Source organism: Eurytemora carolleeae, unplaced genomic scaffold, assembly GCF_000591075.1.
Source record: "Eurytemora carolleeae unplaced genomic scaffold, Eaff_2.0 scaffold933, whole genome shotgun sequence".
NCBI classification, from domain to species: domain Eukaryota; kingdom Metazoa; phylum Arthropoda; class Copepoda; order Calanoida; family Temoridae; genus Eurytemora; species Eurytemora carolleeae.
Genome location: NW_019396846.1, coordinates 85,340 through 104,885, shown reverse-complemented (window position 1 = coordinate 104,885; position 19,546 = coordinate 85,340). Strand labels below are relative to the sequence as shown.

General features: G+C 33.0%; 2 protein-coding genes and 1 long non-coding RNA gene across 6 annotated transcripts in view; all 3 read left to right on the top strand.

Annotated features, from left to right (window-relative positions):
- The first annotated feature begins 103 nt into the window (after positions 1-103).
- LOC111709344 (uncharacterized) overlaps positions 104-19,546 on the top strand; it is a 21,718-nt gene continuing 2,275 nt past the window's right edge. For 2 of the 3 annotated variants that reach the window (XM_023482989.1, XM_023482987.1), the window contains exons 1-13: positions 104-180; positions 1,343-1,452; positions 1,888-1,998; positions 3,419-3,492; positions 7,327-7,400; positions 8,332-8,370; positions 9,351-9,436; positions 14,934-14,996; positions 15,812-15,905; positions 16,574-16,660; positions 18,326-18,373; positions 18,880-18,965; positions 19,065-19,106. In XM_023482989.1, coding sequence (XP_023338757.1) covers positions 1,430-1,452; positions 1,888-1,998; positions 3,419-3,492; positions 7,327-7,400; positions 8,332-8,370; positions 9,351-9,436; positions 14,934-14,996; positions 15,812-15,905; positions 16,574-16,660; positions 18,326-18,373; positions 18,880-18,965; positions 19,065-19,106 — 827 coding nt within the window. In that variant the 5' untranslated portion in view covers positions 104-180; positions 1,343-1,429. The remainder of the gene's footprint in view (positions 181-1,342; positions 1,453-1,887; positions 1,999-3,418; positions 3,493-7,326; positions 7,401-8,331; positions 8,371-9,350; positions 9,437-14,933; positions 14,997-15,811; positions 15,906-16,573; positions 16,661-18,325; positions 18,374-18,879; positions 18,966-19,064; positions 19,107-19,546) is intronic. The other variant, XM_023482988.1, reaches the window with a different exon arrangement.
- LOC111709346 (uncharacterized) lies at positions 11,843-13,403 on the top strand. Its single transcript, XR_002766832.1, has 2 exons — positions 11,843-12,474; positions 12,912-13,403. It is a non-coding gene; the product is annotated as an uncharacterized LOC111709346 (long non-coding RNA).
- Positions 19,383-19,546, top strand: part of LOC111709343 (SET and MYND domain-containing protein 4) — a 39,261-nt gene continuing 39,097 nt past the window's right edge. For both annotated transcript variants that reach the window (XM_023482986.1, XM_023482985.1), the window contains exon 1: positions 19,383-19,390. The gene's annotated coding sequence lies outside the window, so the exon portion shown is untranslated. The remainder of the gene's footprint in view (positions 19,391-19,546) is intronic.

Below are 19,546 nucleotides of genomic sequence, written 5' to 3'. Positions count from 1 at the left end.
TGATATTGAGTATGCATCTGCTAACTTTGCGATATCAGTACAGTACAGTGGATGGTTTACACTGTACATGAAGTTATCTAACAGTACATAATTCAGTATGCACGGTTAATTGTACGTCTGATAGCTGCAGCGTTTATCCTTTATTGTTTAATCAACATTGCCTGGAATATGATCAGCAAGGTAAGCTAAAAAGAATATAAACAAATTCTGAAAGAACTTTGTGGGGAAATTATCGGGCATAAACTTCTCTTTTACAAAAATTCCCCGAACTTTGATTCAGTCTTAAGAATTTCACAGTTTCGATGTTCGAGAAAAGTATCCGCACCTGAAAAAAACTTGGGAAATGTCCCAACCCCAAGCAACAAATTTCGAGATTGCCAGATTTTTTCCACTCTTGTTTCCAGGGTATTTAGCCAAAACATAAATGTTCTAAACATCTTAAAGAATATGCGATGCTTGAAAAATATAGCCTCTGTGAAGGATAAGAAAGGGTTCCAATAATATTGAAAGAACTGCTAGACTTGTTACAGTTCATTAGATGTAATTTGATGAAATATAATTTGGAATAAGCCTCAATTAATCAAAAATAATTTCTGAAGTTCAAGGGATGGTTAATGTAATTTCAAGTGACCTTCCATCAAAGAAATTGATTTGCAGATTTATGCAGCAAAGAAAATGAAGAAAATGAAGAAGGCATGAAACGAAGATATCTTCAAATTTGTTGCTTGAACAAATATATAAAGGGTACCGTGGTGAATTGTAAATGCTACTCTGTAATAAAAGATGACTTGAAATGCTTCTACACCACCTCCAATTACCTTTTTCCTTATTCATCATCATTTTGTTATGTTTAAAATGTACAGTGTACAGTGTACACCCATCTATTTATTTACAATTCTCATTCTCTTATAATGAGCCAACCAATGCAAATAACCTATACCCTGGTAAGGCGGGTCAAAACTACAAAGTAAATTTTGATTTTTTATTTGTATTTTCTCGTGCTTTGAAGTTGAATAAAAATATGAATATGAATAAATCTGAGAAATAATGAGAAAGATGTCTTTTTTTCAGTCCTTCAAGTTTAATTTTTATCTGCAGGTCACTTATACAGAGAACCCAGCATTTTAAACTTATCAATATTTAGGTAGAAAAACAACGAAACCATCATCATTTTTGTTCAGACAAAGATATAAAGTGTAAATTATTTGAATCAAAGGGCCACTAAAAATTACATCAAGAGTCTCTTTAATAAAGGATTGATTGCTGCAGGTGCTTCCTGCAGTGGTAAAGTCTGCTGGTGGATCCAGGAACAGCCTCTTTAATAAATGATTGATTGCTGCAGGTGCTTCCTGCAGTGGTAAAGTCTGCTGGTGGATCCAGGAAAGCACTCAAGGCAGAGGATGAGGAATTATAGTGTTCTTCTCGCAGAATGCATCTCTTTAAAATCCAAAGGTTAAATAAATTTTAAGAAGAATACAGGGCATTTTTCATGATATTGTGCTTTCTGAGGCCGGATCTAAAGAATTTAAGCTGCATCCCAAATTTGAGACACAAATCAAACATAGTTGGTTCCACTTTAAATTCTATTCAGTGTTTCGAAATTTAAGCCGGCGCTCAATTGAAACTGGTTTTTGGCAATGCGGCCTCTAATCATGTCTTAAGAGACCAAGTTTATCTAAATTCTTGTTGGCATAAATAAAAATATTGAACTTTGTTTAATTTACACTTAGATATTATAGAGAAGAGTTCAATAAAGGGTCCAGCTTAATTAAGCTTTGGTGCATTTATGTTAAATCTGAAAAAGCATAATTTTTTGCTCAATTACGTTTGTAAGTAATTTGTTTATTTAATCTTTTTTTTCATAATCTTGTCTAAGTGATTTTTTAGGTTGTTACCTACCAATCAACTATGGTGGGCTAAAGGATTATTTCTAATTTTGGTTTTGGTGGTCATGGTTCAGTTAACAACATGGTTAGAGACCAGAATATCAAGAAAAAGGTGATATATTCATCAGCACCATATATATTTTCCAATTTTCCAGAAAATTTAACTGCTTCCTTCATCAGCACCATATATATTTTCCAATTTTCCAGAAAATTTAACTGCTTCCTTCTTCAGCACCATATATATTTTCCAGTTTTCCAGAAAATTTAACTGCTTCCTTCATCAGCACCATATATATTTTCCAATTTTCAAGAAAATTTAACTACTTTCTTCATCAGCGGGGTATATATTTTCCAACTTGAAAATCGAAGACTCCCCTATGATTTAATTGAAACCTATAAAATTATTCATGGTGTTAATAATGTTAATAAATGTACTTGGTTTTCAATGTTAGCAGATACATCCAATAGGATTACAAGAATGTCAGAAAATCCTCTTTCACTTAGTGCCAAATTTTGTACAACTGATATTCGTAAACATTTTTTTAGCCAAAGAGTTGTTTCTCCATGGAATGATTCACCCTGTGATATAAAAACTGCACCAACGTTAAATACTTTTAAATCCAGATATGATAAATATGTAAAAAATTTCTAATCTAGTTTATTTTGTTGGGACAAAGAGAGCCGAAAAAAGATTACTTAAAAGAAAACAGAAAGGCCAAATAAGAAAAAAAAAATAATCTAAGAAAAAATGTTAAAAAAACATGTCAAAAAAAAAATGTCAAGGAAGAGAAAAAATAAAAACTCTACCAAAAGAAAAAAATAAATGTCCCTTATTTTTAATCTTGATTCACTGGATATTCGTAATTATTGAATATAATATACTCTGTATATTAATGTGATATATGCAACCATATGAATCGGAAATTTTCTTATATACTCTGCCAGGAGTCCTGAAAATAATCCTAACATAAACATAAACATAAACTTTCCAGAAAATTTAACTGCTTTCTTTATCAGTTGGGTGTATATTTTCAATTTTCCAGAAAATTTAACTGCTTTCTTCATCAGTACCATATATTTTTTCCAATTTTCCAGAAAATTTAACTGCTTCCTTCATCAGCACTGTATATTTTTTACAATTTTCCAGAAAATTTAGCTGCTTTCTTCATCAGCACCGTTTATTATTTCCAATTTTCCAGAAAATTTAACTGCTTTCTTTATCAGCGGGGTATATTTTTTCCAATTTTCCAGAAAATTTAACTGCTTTCTTCATCAGCACTGTATTGATTTTCCAATTTTCAAAAAAATTAACTGCTAATTCTAGCCTTATCAGCACCGTATATATTTTTCAATTTTCAAGAAAATATAGCAGCTTTCTTTATCATGTTTTTGTTCTTCTTTATAAATTGCTAAAACAGTTTTAAGTCAAATCTTATAAGTATGCAATTCAACATTAGCATTATGCAAGAAAATGTGATCTTGATTTACAAATTTAAAAAAAAAATAAAATCTTATTAACTTTTTAACTTTAGGGCAGAAAGAATTTCGATTATAGATGCCAAGATTGCTGACATTGTTAGAAACAAGGTTCAGCCAACATTTTCAGGTTAAATAAAAAAATTATAGAAAGGATAATAAGACAGACAGGACAGATAGGACAGATAGAACAGATAAAACAATTAGGACAGATAGAACATGTAGGAAAGATAGAACAAATAGAACAGGTAGGACAAATAGTACAGATAAAACATACATGATAGAGATAGAACAGAAAGGACGGATAGGACTGATAGGATAGAACGGACAGAAATGTGAGATAGGAGAAATTGGACAGTGTAATGCATGATTAATGTTTTTTATCAAATACAAGCCAGATGTAAATCCTAGGGATTCTCGAGGTCAATCATTTGCACTCATGGTTTAGGGTTTATGCAAATATTTCACTCTAGATCCCCGTACTCTTGTTTTAGTATCGATTTCTTTAATAACCTCTATGTATATAACTCTGCGAGTATAAATGAATGGGATGGATCAGTTTCATAGTTTATTTATTAAATACATCTGTCAGGTTTATTCCTGTTTTTATCAGGTCCTTTATTATTCAGCTGCTACCGTTTAGGGTCTGTCTGAGCAGCTAAACTATACCCTTTAGCTGCTTAGGTCTCTACGGAGCTTCCATTACCTTCCTAGCTGCTTCCTTTAATTCTCGGAACCCCGGATATCCTAGTTATCCTATGTGTCCTGAGATGAAAACTTTAGATTGGTGGATCAATGCCTTGATCTCCTCTTTTTCTTGATCTCCAGATTAAATAATGCTTGTTCTCCTCTTGTTTTTAATCTCCAGATTAATTAAGCAATCGGGATTAAGGATATCCCATTCTAAAGTTTTCAGCTCTGGAAATCCTAGTTCCCTTATGTGTCTTGGATATCCTAGTTATCCTATGTGACCTGGATATCCTAGTTCCCTTATGTGTCCTGGATATCCTAGTTCTCCTATGTGTCCTGGATATCCTAGTTTCCCCATGTGTCCTGGATATCCTAGTTCTCCTATGTGTCCTGGATATCCTAGTTCTCCTATGTGTCCTGGATATCCTAGTTCTCCTATGTGTCCTGGATATCCTAGTTCTCCTATGTGTCCTGGATATCCTAGTTCTCCTATGTGTCCTGGATATCCTAGTTCTCCTATGTGTCCTGGATATCCTAGTTCTCCTATGTGTCCTGGATATCCTAGTTCTCCTATGTGTCCTGGATATCCTAGTTCTCCTATGTGTCCTGGATATCCTAGTTCTCCTATGTGTCCTGGATATCCTAGTTCTCCTATGTGTCCTGGATATCCTAGTTCTCCTATGTGTCCTGGATATCCTAGTTCTCCTATGTGTCCTGGATATCCTAGTTCTCCTATGTGTCCTGGATATCCTAGTTCTCCTATGTGTCCTGGATATCCTAGTTCTCCTATGTGTCCTGGATATCCTAGTTCTCCTATGTGTCCTGGATATCCTAGTTCTCCTATGTGTCCTGGATATCCTAGTTCTCCTATGTGTCCTGGATATCCTAGTTCTCCTATGTGTCCTGGATATCCTAGTTCTCCTATGTGTCCTGGATATCCTAGTTCTCCTATGTGTCCTGGATATCCTAGTTCTCCTATGTGTCCTGGATATCCTAGTTCTCCTATGTGTCCTGGATATCCTAGTTCTCCTATGTGTCCTGGATATCCTAGTTCTCCTATGTGTCCTGGATATCCTAGTTCTCCTATGTGTCCTGGATATCCTAGTTCTCCTATGTGTCCTGGATATCCTAGTTCTCCTATGTGTCCTGGATATCCTAGTTCTCCTATGTGNAGACGATCTATCCTCTCCTTCTCTTCTCTCTAGTAGGTAGGATCTAGGAGATGGAGCAGACGATCTATCTTCTCCTTCTTTTCTCTCTAGTAGGTAGGATCTAGGAGATGGAGTAGACTGTCTATCCTCTCCTTCTCTTCTCTCTAGTAGTTAGGATCTAGGAGATGGATTAGACGGTCTATCCTCGCCTTCTCTTCTCTATAGTAGGTAGGATCTAGAAGATGGAGTAGACGGTCTATCATCTCCTTCTCTCTGGTAGGTAGGATCTAGGAGATGGAGCAGACGATCTATTCTCTCCTTCAGGTAGGATCTAGGAGATGGAGTAGACGGCCTATCCTCTCCTTCTCTTCTCTCTAGTAGGTAGGATATAGGAGATGGAGCAGATGAACTGGCACAAAAAATGCCGTAAGTGCAACTGCAGTGTAGAATGCCGATGATATATTCATTACTCATACAAAAAAAAGGATAATCCAAACCGATCTTGCAAGCATTAATGTAATTAGCTCAAAAGTACAAAGATTCTTTTAATATAAGATATATCACCGAAGGTAAATTCAACTGTACTGTTGGTTTCGTACTTCGTAGCCATCTTGGATCTAATTCAGGGATGAGTTCCGATTACTTGGAATTAAATTCTGCAAATTTCGGAATTGTTTTCTGAATTTAGAATTATATTCTTTTTATATCGGAATTGAGTTCTAATATATAAAATACAGAATCAAATTCCGATAATGACAGAATATTCTTTCCTAAATTAAGAAAATGATTTCCGGGATGAAAAGGAATCATATTCTGACATTAAGGAAAGGGATATCCTTGAAAGTCGGAAAATGATTCTCATTTATAGGGAACTTATTTCCATTTCCATTCCCCGTGTGTGTTTACAGTGTAGTTCTCCTATGTGTCCTGGATATCCTAGTTCTCCTATGTGTCCTGGATATCCTAGTTCTCCTATGTGTCCTGGATATCCTAGTTCCCTATATGTGTCCTGGATATCCTAGTTCTCCTATGTGTCCTGGATATCCTAGTTCTCCTATGTGTCCTGGATATTCTAGTTCTCCTATGTGTCCTGGATATCCTAGTTCTCCTATGTGTCCTGGATATCCTAGTTCTCCTATGTGTCCTTCAGTTATTGCTGCCACAGATGTGTACAGAGCTCTTCTGCAATGAGAGGCGTCTCCGTATTCAGAATCTGCTGCTTCTACAACAGGGTAATGAAGAGCTGTCTGCAACAAGCAGCTTCTTCCATCTCTGATACTAGATCTTTTTATCTGTAGACCTCTTGGTTTCTCGATCATGTCTGGAGGACGATAGATTCCGTCCTCATAGATCCTCATGGTCTCTTCTTCACCTGGAGTCATTGGTCTATATTGGCTCCGGTGTCTCTGTAGAGAGAACCAGCATGAGAATATGGAGCTTGTGTATGTCCTAGAGGTCCTGGCTTTTCTGTATCGCGGGTGTCCCTGTCAATAGAACCAACTTGAGAATATGGAGCTTCTGCATATAAATAGTTAATATTTCATAATATTTTTAATTTTGTTTTTTTAAATAATATTTCGCTGGCGTTGGATTTTCGAACATTCCTGGAAAATATGAAAATGTCGTCTTCATTATTAAAAATCATCGAAACTGGAATAAATGTTTTCAAAAGTAACTATTAGATCATAAAAAATAAAAACATATTATGAAATATCAACTATATACGAATGCGTTGAAAAATTATCGATGATTATTGGTTGTAACATCTGAATGATTTGTTTGGAATTAAATTGATTTTTTTACGATCAGAGTTGAATGTTGCAACTTTCTCAATTTGTATGGACTCTATGTTCTTAAGCATGAGTCGTTTTTAACAATTTCCTCCTTATAGACGCAACAGATAGAAGTAAGATTAGTAGCGATCAAAAGTGCTTATTTTTCGCCTAAACCCCCTTTCATTTTTCGCGAACACTCCTTTTAAGAGTAAATTAATCTTGAAATTAACAAAACTATCGAAGATCAAGCATTGATCTCAATATCCACAGTTCTAAAGTTGTCACCTCAGTTTATACAATAATTAAAAAGATAATTTAATAGCTGTGGATAATTTTCATATTATTTAGGATTAGGAGGAGCTAGGACTAATATACTTATCCTTCATTATCATCCTGTTTGTCCACTGTGTAAACTTACAACGGTAACTTGGTAATTTATTATTAAAGGGACTGGGCCGTAATTTCCTAGCAAATATGACAATGTTCGATTCACAACGGATCACAATTGAAACCTTACTCTGATCAATAATATGGAAGAAATTGTCGTTTTTCTTTGCTTAACAGTATTTAGTTATAATCATTTCCTTGTGGTCTCCTAGAGCAGAAATGCGCAAGCCACTTATTGAAAATAATCAGTTTTCATAATTATAAACAATGATATCTAATTTATACAGATTATAAAAAGCTTTTAAGGGCACCGCTGTGAATCGGGCATTACCATCACTGCATGGAGGGTCATTTGAAATTACGCCTACAGTCCTTTTAATCACGTGAGGTTGTAATATTTCAGCAAGAGGGGGAGAGCGAGGGGGGGTCGGTCTAGAAGATTTATGAAAGTACGGGGGGGGGCAGAAAATGATTTTTAAAATTTAGAATTATTCTGCAAAAATAATTATTTAAAAAATTTAGTCAGGTTTACTAGTTTGTAAATAACATTTAATCCCTGTAGGACCAGAAAGCCATTACGTGGTTTACGATAGCTAGAGGTCCTCAAAAAATGTTAAAGTAAATTGACTCTTTCATTTTCTCAGTGTCAATTCATACTTTAGTAACATTAAAACGACGCGAGGCTTATGTAATCTTTTGAGGCTTACTTAGGGGGGCTATGGGGGCTTACTCAGTAAAATCTTTGGTTTCAAGCAGGCTTTTTTAAGTTTCAGGCTCTAAAGAACGGGTGCTGAAAGAAGAAAAAAATTAAGACCCTCCCCTCCTGGACAAATTCCTGAGTTTGCCCCTGAATCTTAATGTTGACAATTTCACATGAAATCATGACATTTTACTATAATTTCAAAGAAAATTATTGCAAATGTAATTTAACTCTGACACTCGGGATTATAAAAATGTTATTTTTAGGAAATACCCAACTCATTTCAAGTTGATCTTTATCAGAAGGTAAAAAATATTTAATCTAGACAAATGTTATAATCTGCATTTTAAAGAGACAATGAATGATGAAATTTTTGTTTTTCTAGTTGAAAATTTAAACCTTTCTGGCGCGACTTTTTCAGAAAGTAAATAAATAAAATTAAAGTGAGAAATTATAATATAAAGCACTGTCATCGTTCATACTCCAAAATACAGAAGGAGAAAATGAAATTTATGAGACAGCTTTATCAATCATTGGTTACAAATTCAAATCATCTTTATTCTATTAAATAGCAGTTAAATAAGCAAGGAGTATGATTTAAACATGAAACTGTAAGATTTTGATCTCATGTGAATTTTATTTAACGTGAGTCAAAACAAAAAATAGACAAATAGATGAAGAAAAGTTTGATTGAGGAAATGGTCTGTGAAAGGATTCAGATAGACACAAAAAAGAGTAGATAGATGAAGAGTAGTTAGATTAAGAAAACGTTATGTTAAAGGATACAGATAGACACAAAGATGAAGAGTAGTTCAATTAAGAAAACGGTATATTAAAGGATACAGATAGACACATAGATGAAGAGTAGTTAGATTAAGAAAACTTTATATTAAAGGATACAGATAGACACATAGATGAAGAGTAGTTCGAATAAGAACTAATAAAGGATACTGTTAAACACAAAGATGAAAAATAGTTCGATTAAGAAAACGTTATATTAAAGGATACAGATAGACACATAGATGAAGAGTAGTTCAATTAAGAAAACGTTATATTAAAGGATACAGATAGACACAAAGATGAAGAGTAGTTCAATTAAGAAAACGGTATATTAAAGGATACAGATAGACACATAGATGAAGAAAAGTTAGATTAAGAAAATGGTCTAGTAAAGAATACAGATAGACACATAGATGAAGAAAAGTTAGATTAAGAAAACGGTCTATTAAAGAATTCAGATGGTTCGGTAATTATGTTTTTTTATTTCTTACAGTTTCTTCTTCAGTTTTTGGATTTGAGGAATACAGCTCTACTTCCAACCTTACTTCAAACAAATGCAGTAACGTTGGCCAGTGCAGTTAATCTTATTCGGTAAAATTTATTATTTCGATCACAATTTGACCCATTAAACATAATTTGTTAGCCTTTTTATTAAATACTTTTTTGTTGGCATATGCATTTTGAATGAAAATGTATAAAATAAACAAATCCGTAAAGTAAATGAGTATTGAATATAAGACCAAACCACGTTTGATTTCAAATAGAAGAAACCGAATGCTGCTCACTCTGGTTAGTCCGGTGTGAAAGAGAAGATGTTAATTGACAACTTCTCTTTAGGTATGTGTCTCTGCTGCTTAAAAGCTTGGCAGAAGTCAAAATTAAAAAAGAAAGTTACCTTTATTGTATTGATATATACGACAACGACTGTAGGTCTTATCAAATCACATATATAACCCTAAATTAACTAGTGCCTGAGTTGTCAGGCATACTGCATGAATTCCTAATTATACCTATCCAAGTAACCAGACTAGATCTTTTAAATTCGCTGGTTCAAAAATGTATGATTTGTCATATTCATCATTTTTTCGTACATTTTTGTTAAATAACCGTGATTCTCAAAAAATATTCTGCTTTTTGCCAACTTTTGAGTTGAAACCGCCCGTGCAATTTATTCTAAAAACTAGTCTGGAAACCTCTTTTTACATCAAAAATTTAAAGTCAAAGATTTTCAAGATTTTAATTGTACACACAAATAAAATGTAACAAAATTTAAGATAAAAACAACAACAACAAAAAAGCTAAAAGCTAAAAGCATAACTTTTAGCTGAAACAAAAAACTCTCATATTCAATTTTATCGTCCACCAATGTGTTTTTAAACCTACACGATAAACCCCCTCCCAATAGTCCATATATTGTCTATAGTAGCTGAAATGCCCGGCGTTGCCCGTGGAATTTAAAAACACTTTGAACAAAAAATGTTGTCCAGCCGTTTGGCTATCTCTTTGATTTTTATTTTCAAATTACAAGCAAAGAAAGAGATGATGTTAAATTACAGCTTCTTTTTGTTTCCATGTTAAATGTGTCTTTATGCTGTTTAAGGTTTGGTAGAAATAACATTTTAACGTGAAAAGTTGTCTTGTATTAATATACGACAATTGAATATGATACATAGTAAATACACTACTCCCCCCTCCCCCCCTCAATCTGTTATGTGTTAAACCCACCAAGATAGTAGTTACCACCCCCCCCCCCCTCCTACCAACTACCAAACCACCCACCCTAGCTTCTCCCCTATCCAAATAATCTTTAATACCGACTCCCCCCTCACACCCATACCCCCACCCCCACCTTTAACACTGTTTATCTGCATGTATTTAATTTAAATGGGGAGGTGCTGAAGGGACGCCACGAGCCCCGCGAAATGGTATCCAAGTCTCTGGATTCGCAGATGAGTTTATAAAATGACCTGGCGCTACCCGCTATTTTTTAGGATGCTATGAAACGCCTCAACACGGAAACTGATCTAAATTAAGCAGAAATTAATCAAATTACTCATTTCTTAATGTATTTCCGCGATTTCTTCGAATTTTTCGGAAATCCCTCAAAATTCAGATTTTGAAGAGTTTCCTCTTTTTTTTGATCGATTTACCAAAATTTTAGATCCATTTCTGCTTTATTTCAATGAAATATTTTCAAGGGATTTCCTAATATTTTTGTGTGGATTCCCAATATTTTAACTCCGTTTCCTCATATTTTTTATCTGTTTTAGCTTTTTGTTCAAAAACTTTAAAATTGATCTGTTTCCTCATATTTTAGATCGGTATCCTCAAATCTTATGTGCATTTCCTCATATTTTAGATTCGTTTCAGCTTCTTTCAAAAACTTTAAAAATCTCAATTTGTTGTTCTGTTTCCTTAAATTTTTCATAACAAACCAAAATATGAAAAATACTTATATTTCATTGAATGAGGAAACAGAGTAAAAAAATGCACTAAAAAGGCTTTACTAATTGCATGGAAGACCATGAAAGAAAAGCATATTTAATGAATTTTATTTGAAAATAAAAATAAATGCAGGATCAAAAAGCTTATTAGACAAAAGAATACAGAAAATAGTTTTTCTTTGGAAGGAACATTAAAAAGCAAAAACAAATTGAGATTTTAAAAGTTTCTGAAAAATCGGAAACGGATCAAAAATATAAGAAAACAAACCTAAAATTGAGGAAACCAAGAAACAAATGGAGATTTTTAATGTCTTTGAAAAAAGCGGAAACGGACGTAAAATTTGAGAAGACAGATTAATTTTAAAGTTTAAAAAAAAGCAGAAACGAATCTAAAATATGAGGAAACAGATCAATTTTAAAGTTTTTGAAAAAGAGAAAACGTATCTAAAATATGAGGAAACAGACCTAAAATTTGAAGAAACTGATCAACAAATTGAGATTTTAAAGTTTTTGAAAAAAGTGGAAACGGATCAAAAATATGAGGAAACTGACCTAAAAATATGAGGAAACCGACCTAGAATAAGAGGAAACCATTCAAATATAAATATTAGGAAACAGATACAAAATATTCGGAAATCCCTCAACAGTTCAAAACTTTTGAGGGATTTCCTCAAATTTCTAAAAAAAGGAGATTCCTCTGAAGTAATTTTAGATCAATTTCAGTGTTGAGGGCTGAGACGTTTTCATGTCACCATTCTTTAGAATAGATATTATAGAAGTCATACAAACAATTTTTTAGGAAAAATATTTAATATTTTAATAGTCAGACAATGTTTTTGGATATTCAAGAAAACATTGCATAACTATTTAAAGATTAAATTTTTCTTTAAAATATGTTATTTATTAAACTTCTAATATATCTATTCTAGGGTTTAGGGGTAGCGTCGGGTCATTTTAAATACTTAACTGCGAATGTGGAGACTTGAAGATCGTTTTGCGGGCCTCATGGCAGCCCTGCACTCTCTCCCTCTTTTAAACTGACCGCTCACATGGTTGAGTTGGCCAGATATTCCCGCCTAAACGAAGTGACCGCAAGCTGAGTATAAAAGAGTGGTACAGATGAGTCAGCCTATTCAGTTGAAAACAGGTGCCGGAGCTATGAAATTCACCACCACACTATTCTTAGTAAGCTATATACTACTTAAAAAATATTATCAAAATTTATTTTAAATATTTATCAGCCACGTTTATCAGTAATTTGCTAAGATTTTTTCTTCAAAAAAGATTATACGTATCTTATTTGATGCATTTTTAAAACATTTAAGGTTTTTGGGGTTTCAGAAATCTTTAAAATTGAATATTAGCGCCTAAAGGATTGTATGGTTAGGTATAACTATTAACGGCCTGACCTTTACATTTTCTGTAAATAATTTCATACTGTATCAACAACAAACAAGAAGGAAAATTTTGTCTTTTTTCCTCTTAAAAAAAAATTAAGATTTAAAGGGAAACATTTAGAATTGGACATGAAAGTCTTAAAGGTCACGCTTGGAATTACGTCCCCGGTCTCTTTAATACAGCAGATCAATATTTGTATATTTTCAATTAATATCATTATTTAGGTTTTCAGCCTTTTCGAATTCGTGTTTGGAGCTCCGAAACCAAACCCAGAACCGTCGCCTGAACCAGAACCCTTGGCAGAACCAGAACCCTTGGCAGAACCAGAACCCTTGGCTGAACCCAATTGGACCTATTTCGGCTATCGTGGACATAATCATGGTCATCACTTTACTAGATATGGGCATCTGAAAAATCTGTATCCATTTGCAAAATCTAAAAGAAAAAACTAAAGATGATTAGCTTGCTAACGGTAATCTTACCTTCATAAGAACACAGATCATCGATAAAAAATCAGCAGTAAATCTGAGTCTGGGCAACTCTTTTATTCTTGCCAACTATATTTTCTGTCTTTTATTTCTATACTTTTTTTGTTAATTAATTTTTGAGTAATAAATTTTAAGAAAAAAAATATGTGTATGAGATTTTCAAAGCTTAACTGTACATTCATACATGCTTAAATACTCGTAATCTATATAATAAAGCCTATGAATAAAGCTCATCGCTCATTCATATATTTGTACAAATGTACGTTCATGTACATATGTACGCTGCAGCTATTACTTGTTTTAAAGAAAATATAGTAAATTATTTAAGGAAATTGTTACTTGGGAAAATGTACATTTGGGAAGTTGCCGCTATTCCTTCATGGGGAAGTTGCCACTTGGGAAATTTTCATTTGGGAAAATGTACATTTGGGAAGTTGCCACTTGGGAAAAGGCCTTTGAGAAAGTACCAAACATTACGCCGGGCATTACAGCTAGTTAGACATATAATAATGAGGTCAAATTTACCCAAAACTACTAATACGAATTTGTGACCTCATAGCTCCTCTAGCTTTACATACATTTAGTTCGAAACGAAACTAAAATATGGGGGCCTGTGGGGTTCTCCAATGAAAGGGGGTCTTCAATCGTACTCCAATGATGATGATTTCTTCCAAGACTCCCTAAAACTCTGAATTTAAAATGTTTTCGGAAAATTCTAATTTCTAAGGAAATTCCAGGGTTGTCTGATAGTACAACAACCAATCATAATCCAGGGTTGTCTGATAGTACAACAACCAATCATATTCCAGGGTTTTCTGATAGTACAACAACCAATCATAATTCCAGGGTTGTCTGATAGTACAACAACCAATCATATTCCAGGGTTGTCTGATAGTACAACAACCAATCATATTCCAGGGTTGTCTTATAGTACAACAACCAATCATAATTCCAGGGTTGTCTGATAGTACAACAACCAATCATAATTCCAGGGTTGTCTGATAGTACAACAACCAATCATAATTCCAGGGTTGTCTGATAGTACAACAACCAATCATTAAGCTAGGGGAGTCATCGAATTGTATGAGACCCGAGCTGGAGACTTCAGCATGTTTTTTTTCGATATCACTACTTTCTTCCGACCAATGAGAGTTTGCTCCTTGAACGCGCACCAAAATATAAAATTTCCCAGCTGTTTGTTCGGGTTTCTTCAAACTCCTCCTCTGATTGGTTGAATTTTAAAAACTTGTCTGGATACGATATCAACAATTTTTAAGTTTCGCAGTGTAAAATAATGTTAGGATTTGAATGGTAATCCATCATGGAATTGGAATTAATATTATGGTGATAGAAACATAAACATACATATATCTACCAGAAATACAAAGATAAAATTTCAAAATGTGCAGTTTATTTTCTTATTATCTTAGAAACAAAAGTTCAAAAAAAATGTTCAAAAAAACACAAGTTCTGAAAATTGTTGTTCTCGAATTATTTCAGAAAAGGGCCTAGTTTTTGCCACAAACCCAAATATTCTAATCCCTATATCTCTGCATCCGGATGGTTTAAATCTTGGCGATTTCAAACTTAGATTATTTGATCTAACAGAATTCTTAGTTTGAAAAATCAAAGGTCACCGACATTTAGTTGAAAAGATATGGGGATTGGAAAATCTGAGTTTTGTGGCAAAAACTCAATTCCTTTATTCGACTCAAATAAGATTTTTCCTGAATTTATTATTTTTATCATTTCTTTTAGGTCTGTTTATACCTGTCCGAATTCAACCTCAAGCAAACTTTTATCTCAAGAAGAAATGAAAAAGTAAGATAATTAAAGGGACTGTAAAGGAAAAATGAAAGGTGGTATCACAGGCTGAAAGCTAATCACTTTAGCTCTTGATCGCGACCCATGAAAGTTATATCAAAATTGTATATATATTAATTTTCGTTTAAATTTGAAAAAGTTGTAAATCAGTTTCTCGAGATAGGAACATAAGATAACTTTCATGGGTCGTGATCGAGAGCTAAAGTGATTAGCTTTTAGCCTATACCCCCTTTCATTTTTCCTTAACAGTCCCTTTAATAATTTGAAAATTAGAAATAACAATCTAAAAATTATGCAAGAAAGAAATTTCTAAGCCTCTATATTTAGATCAGTCCTTGTTTTTAATCTATAATTAAAAAAATAATGATTTTTGAAAAAAAATCGTAGAAAAAAAATCATATTTTAAATTATTGATAAAGTTTTTTACCGCCTTTTGACCAACATTACCGACTTATGATTCCCCCAACAGAGCTGAGGGACGCCAAGTTACTTAACACCTCTTGGGACAATTAAGTAAAATAACGACCCGCTCTGCGAAGTTTTAATGAAAAAAATCGCGCATTATCATGTTACAAGACAAAAAAATTTTGTACAACTACTTTTTTTGGGAAATTAAAAATTATGCTTAAATTCCGTGTAAAGTAGTTTTAAATAATTTTATTTTTTATTTAAGCTTTTTTAAATTAAAACCAAAAAATTCTTTTATTTTTTAATGGTGATTTTTACGCCTATCTCCATACCTACAAATGTCACAGAATAATCTCTAGAATATTTTTTTTTTCATTTTTATATTTTTTATAAATATTTTTTAGATGTTCTGAGTCACAAGTGAAGATTGTTCTGAGTAGATTCTTTAGTTTATCTGAATTTGAACCCATTATTCATGAGTTTAAATCCTCAATCATGGTAATCTTTAAATCCAAAGTACTCAAATTTCTATAATCCTATATCTTTGCAAATTGATGTCATAAGTCTGTGGTATTTCAAACTATGAATTTGCTGGATCTTGTGGTAAAATACAAAAAAAAAACATTACGATCATATATCGCTAAGGACCAGAAAATTCATGGACAATCGTTAATAAAAAAAAACAGAACAAAGTTTTTTTTGAACGGAACCAATTTGAAAGTAACGAACGTGGAACGAACTAGGTCATGGCCCTTTTTTAAAAACGTGAAACGAACTATCTAGCTCATGGCCTTGGTTAACAAACGTGGAACGAACTATCCAGCTCATGGCCCTAGTTAACAAACGTGGAACGAACTATCCAGCTCATGGCCCTAGTTAACAAACGTGGAACGAACGATCCAGCTCATTGCCCTAGTTAACAAACGTGGAACGAGCGATCCAGTTCATGGCCCTGGTTAACAGACGTGGAACGAGCTATTTCAAAAATAAAGAAACGTGCCCAGTCCTATAACTGTTAAGAATCTAGCTTAATATGTAAACATTGAATGAAATGGTTGGCATTTTTTATGACAATAAACACCCAATATCGAGGCTCATCCCGAGAAAAAAAAGACGAAAGTTTGTAAATGTTCAAAATTAATGTTTAAATTACTATTTAACAATAGGTTTATATAATCCCGTCCGATCCACGTCATCAAATGAAGACGATCCAACTGAATATGGACAAAGCACAGAAACTCCAACATTTTAAGGTGAAATCTTTACAATTAACATTAGAGAGACTATAGACGTAATTTCAAGTGAAAATGGAAAAATTTTAGTAAGAAAAAGAGGGATAACTTATTCATTCTCGATGAGACAAAGAGTACAGTTGTGAATCTGCCATGCCCCTCTCTAAACGAAGAGTACCATGAAAATACGTCTAAGAACTCTTGTATTTTACCTGGCCAAGGATATTTGAATTTGGCTCCAACAAATTTTGTTACATAACAATTTGACATTTCCTCTAGTGAAATAATACGTTGGCCTGCAAAACCTGTCTTAAATATGCAAATCAACTTTAAAAAGAAGAAGAAAAAGCGAATTCCTAATTATAATATATGACATTTTATCATACTTAATGAAAAATTAGAAAATATAGAATATAGGGATGGACACGTGGTCTGTTTTTAAACATTCAGTGTCCGAATTTAATTAATTTAAGCCGCGTCTCAAATCACCCAAAAACCGGTTCCAATTGAGCGCCGGCTTAAATCTTGAAATACTAAATACAATTTTAAATGGAACCAACAATATTTGAGCCGCGGCTTAAATTTAAGCCGCGGCTCAAATTCTTAAATTTCGCCCTCAGTTTCTTTTTCTTTTAAGAGGCCTCACAAGTGTCTTAAATGATTATCTTATTTCAAATTGTATGTTTGTAATGAATTATGTAATCATGCTAGTAATATCTGATTTATCTATGTTCGTTTATCTATCTTATCATGTTTCATGTTGACCCTGACTGGCCATTACGGTCAGTTGAATTTCCCCTGTATATAAAATAAATTAGTTCAATACGATTAGTCGTTTAATACGGACGTATACATAGCCTTGAGTTGTGGCTAAGGATAGAGAGCCTTGAGTTTTGGCTAGAGATAGAGTCAGCTAGATTCTAAATAGACTTTGAGTAGAGTGATCGTTAAAGTATCTCGCATCTAGATTTCTTACAGGCTGGATAAGTTGATTTTATTACAATTTGCAATTTTATTCAATACTCTGACCAGAGACACAATCTTTTTGAAAATTGTTTTGATATAAAACTATGTTTGTACAGAGGAAATTAGTTGGAAAATATACGCGAACAAACTTGTTAAAAATCTAATTTTACCTTTATATATCTATAAACTAAAACATCCCAGATTCATTTAGAGTGCATTTAAGGCCAAAAACATTAAACGTGTAGAAACGGACCTGAAATAGGGTGTCCCATGAAAGCTGGTAATTATAGTTTAAAATGTCTTCTTCCATAATTTGCTAAGCTGTTTGATACCAAAGAGAATAATAAAGATATTGTATGGGAGTCATCTTATAGTCAAATTGAATTAAAAGTAAATTTTTGGGTAAAAGATCTTTTTAACAAAATAAACTGCAAAAAGTCTTTAATATCTAATACAGTATATGGAAGAAGAAATTCAAAACTATTCACCTACTGGCATGTTTCGTAGGACACACTGCAGACTTGGTAATAAGATGGTCAAACAATACAGTTTTTTTCTAAATAGTAATTGAGTAGGAGTAAAGACTTCTAAATTTTGTCCCTTTAGTGATTAAATAAAAACAATAAAACAACCACTTTAACTTCATAAATAAATATGCTTCTAAAAATGGCATATTGTTAACAATTGGCACCCTAATTGTATAAAAAATTTATATTTTAGATGTTGTGCCACAAAATGACGCAAGATTTGGATTTGAGCGAAGAACAGGCAAGTTAATTTTAAAAATATAAATTAGTGTTTATATATTTCAAATGCAAAACATAATAACTTTAATAAACTGCAGGGTTTAAATGAAAATTAAAAATGTTAAAGTTTAAATAATTTTATAAAGTCAAATTTTGGCTATAAAAGTTTTTTTCTTTTAAATTTAGGCTAAAAACATAAAAAATAAGTAATTAAAGGGACTGTTCGCGTAATTTCAATTGTGACCATCCATTTATAGAATGGCATGTCCGATTTTCAATGATACCCTTTAAACCTTAGTTTGTTCGAGGATTTCGTAGGATATTCTGAATTATATAGCGGGAAATTAAGTGCTTAGTAACCTCTAGTCTCCCAGCACCCAATATTTAGCAATACAAATGAGGGTATCTACCTAATAGTTATCTGGACAAAGATTCTAAAGGTACTGTAGTGAATAGGACATGCCTCGTTATAAATGAAAGGTCACTTGAAATTACACTGACAGTCCCTTTAAAAAATTTGTTATGCAGGGTGTCTTTCTTCCCTTAGCCTTCAGTACAATTTATCACGAGGTTTTTCTTATCAGACCTTGGAGGATTTGGCAGAAAATCAATAGGTAAAAATAGCACTTGGTCACAAATATTGACCTTTCTGAATTTAAAAAGAAATGTTGATAAAGTTCTTAACCGTAATTTTTACAAACTTCTTGTTTCAGTGGTCTTCATTTAACAGTTGATCCGTTAAAAGAGAAAACGAGGTATTTTAAACTAAATGATTTCGCGCCAAAGCATAAATGTCGGCCATTTTGTTTTATCGGCTTTTCCCGCCAAATTGTTTCCATTTTGTTTTGTCCTTTTTTCGGTTTCTCGCCTAAATTAGTTTATTTTACAGCAAATTATAAAACTATTTACCAGGTAGGGAAACATACAAACTGTTGTCTTCTCATTCCACAGTAGTACAGGGTGTACAGGGTGACCCACAAAAGATAAGACGATAACACCTCGGTAGTTTCCTTCAGCTTTAAAAAATTGATGCACTTCTGTTCATAAAGCATTAGAGGCTCTATATGAGACCATTGAAGATTTAATAAATTTAATTAATGTTAATATTAACATAAAAATGTTAATGTTAATAATTAATATTAACATATAAATAAACATCAATTGCTTAAAGTCAATGTTAATGTATATTTAATGT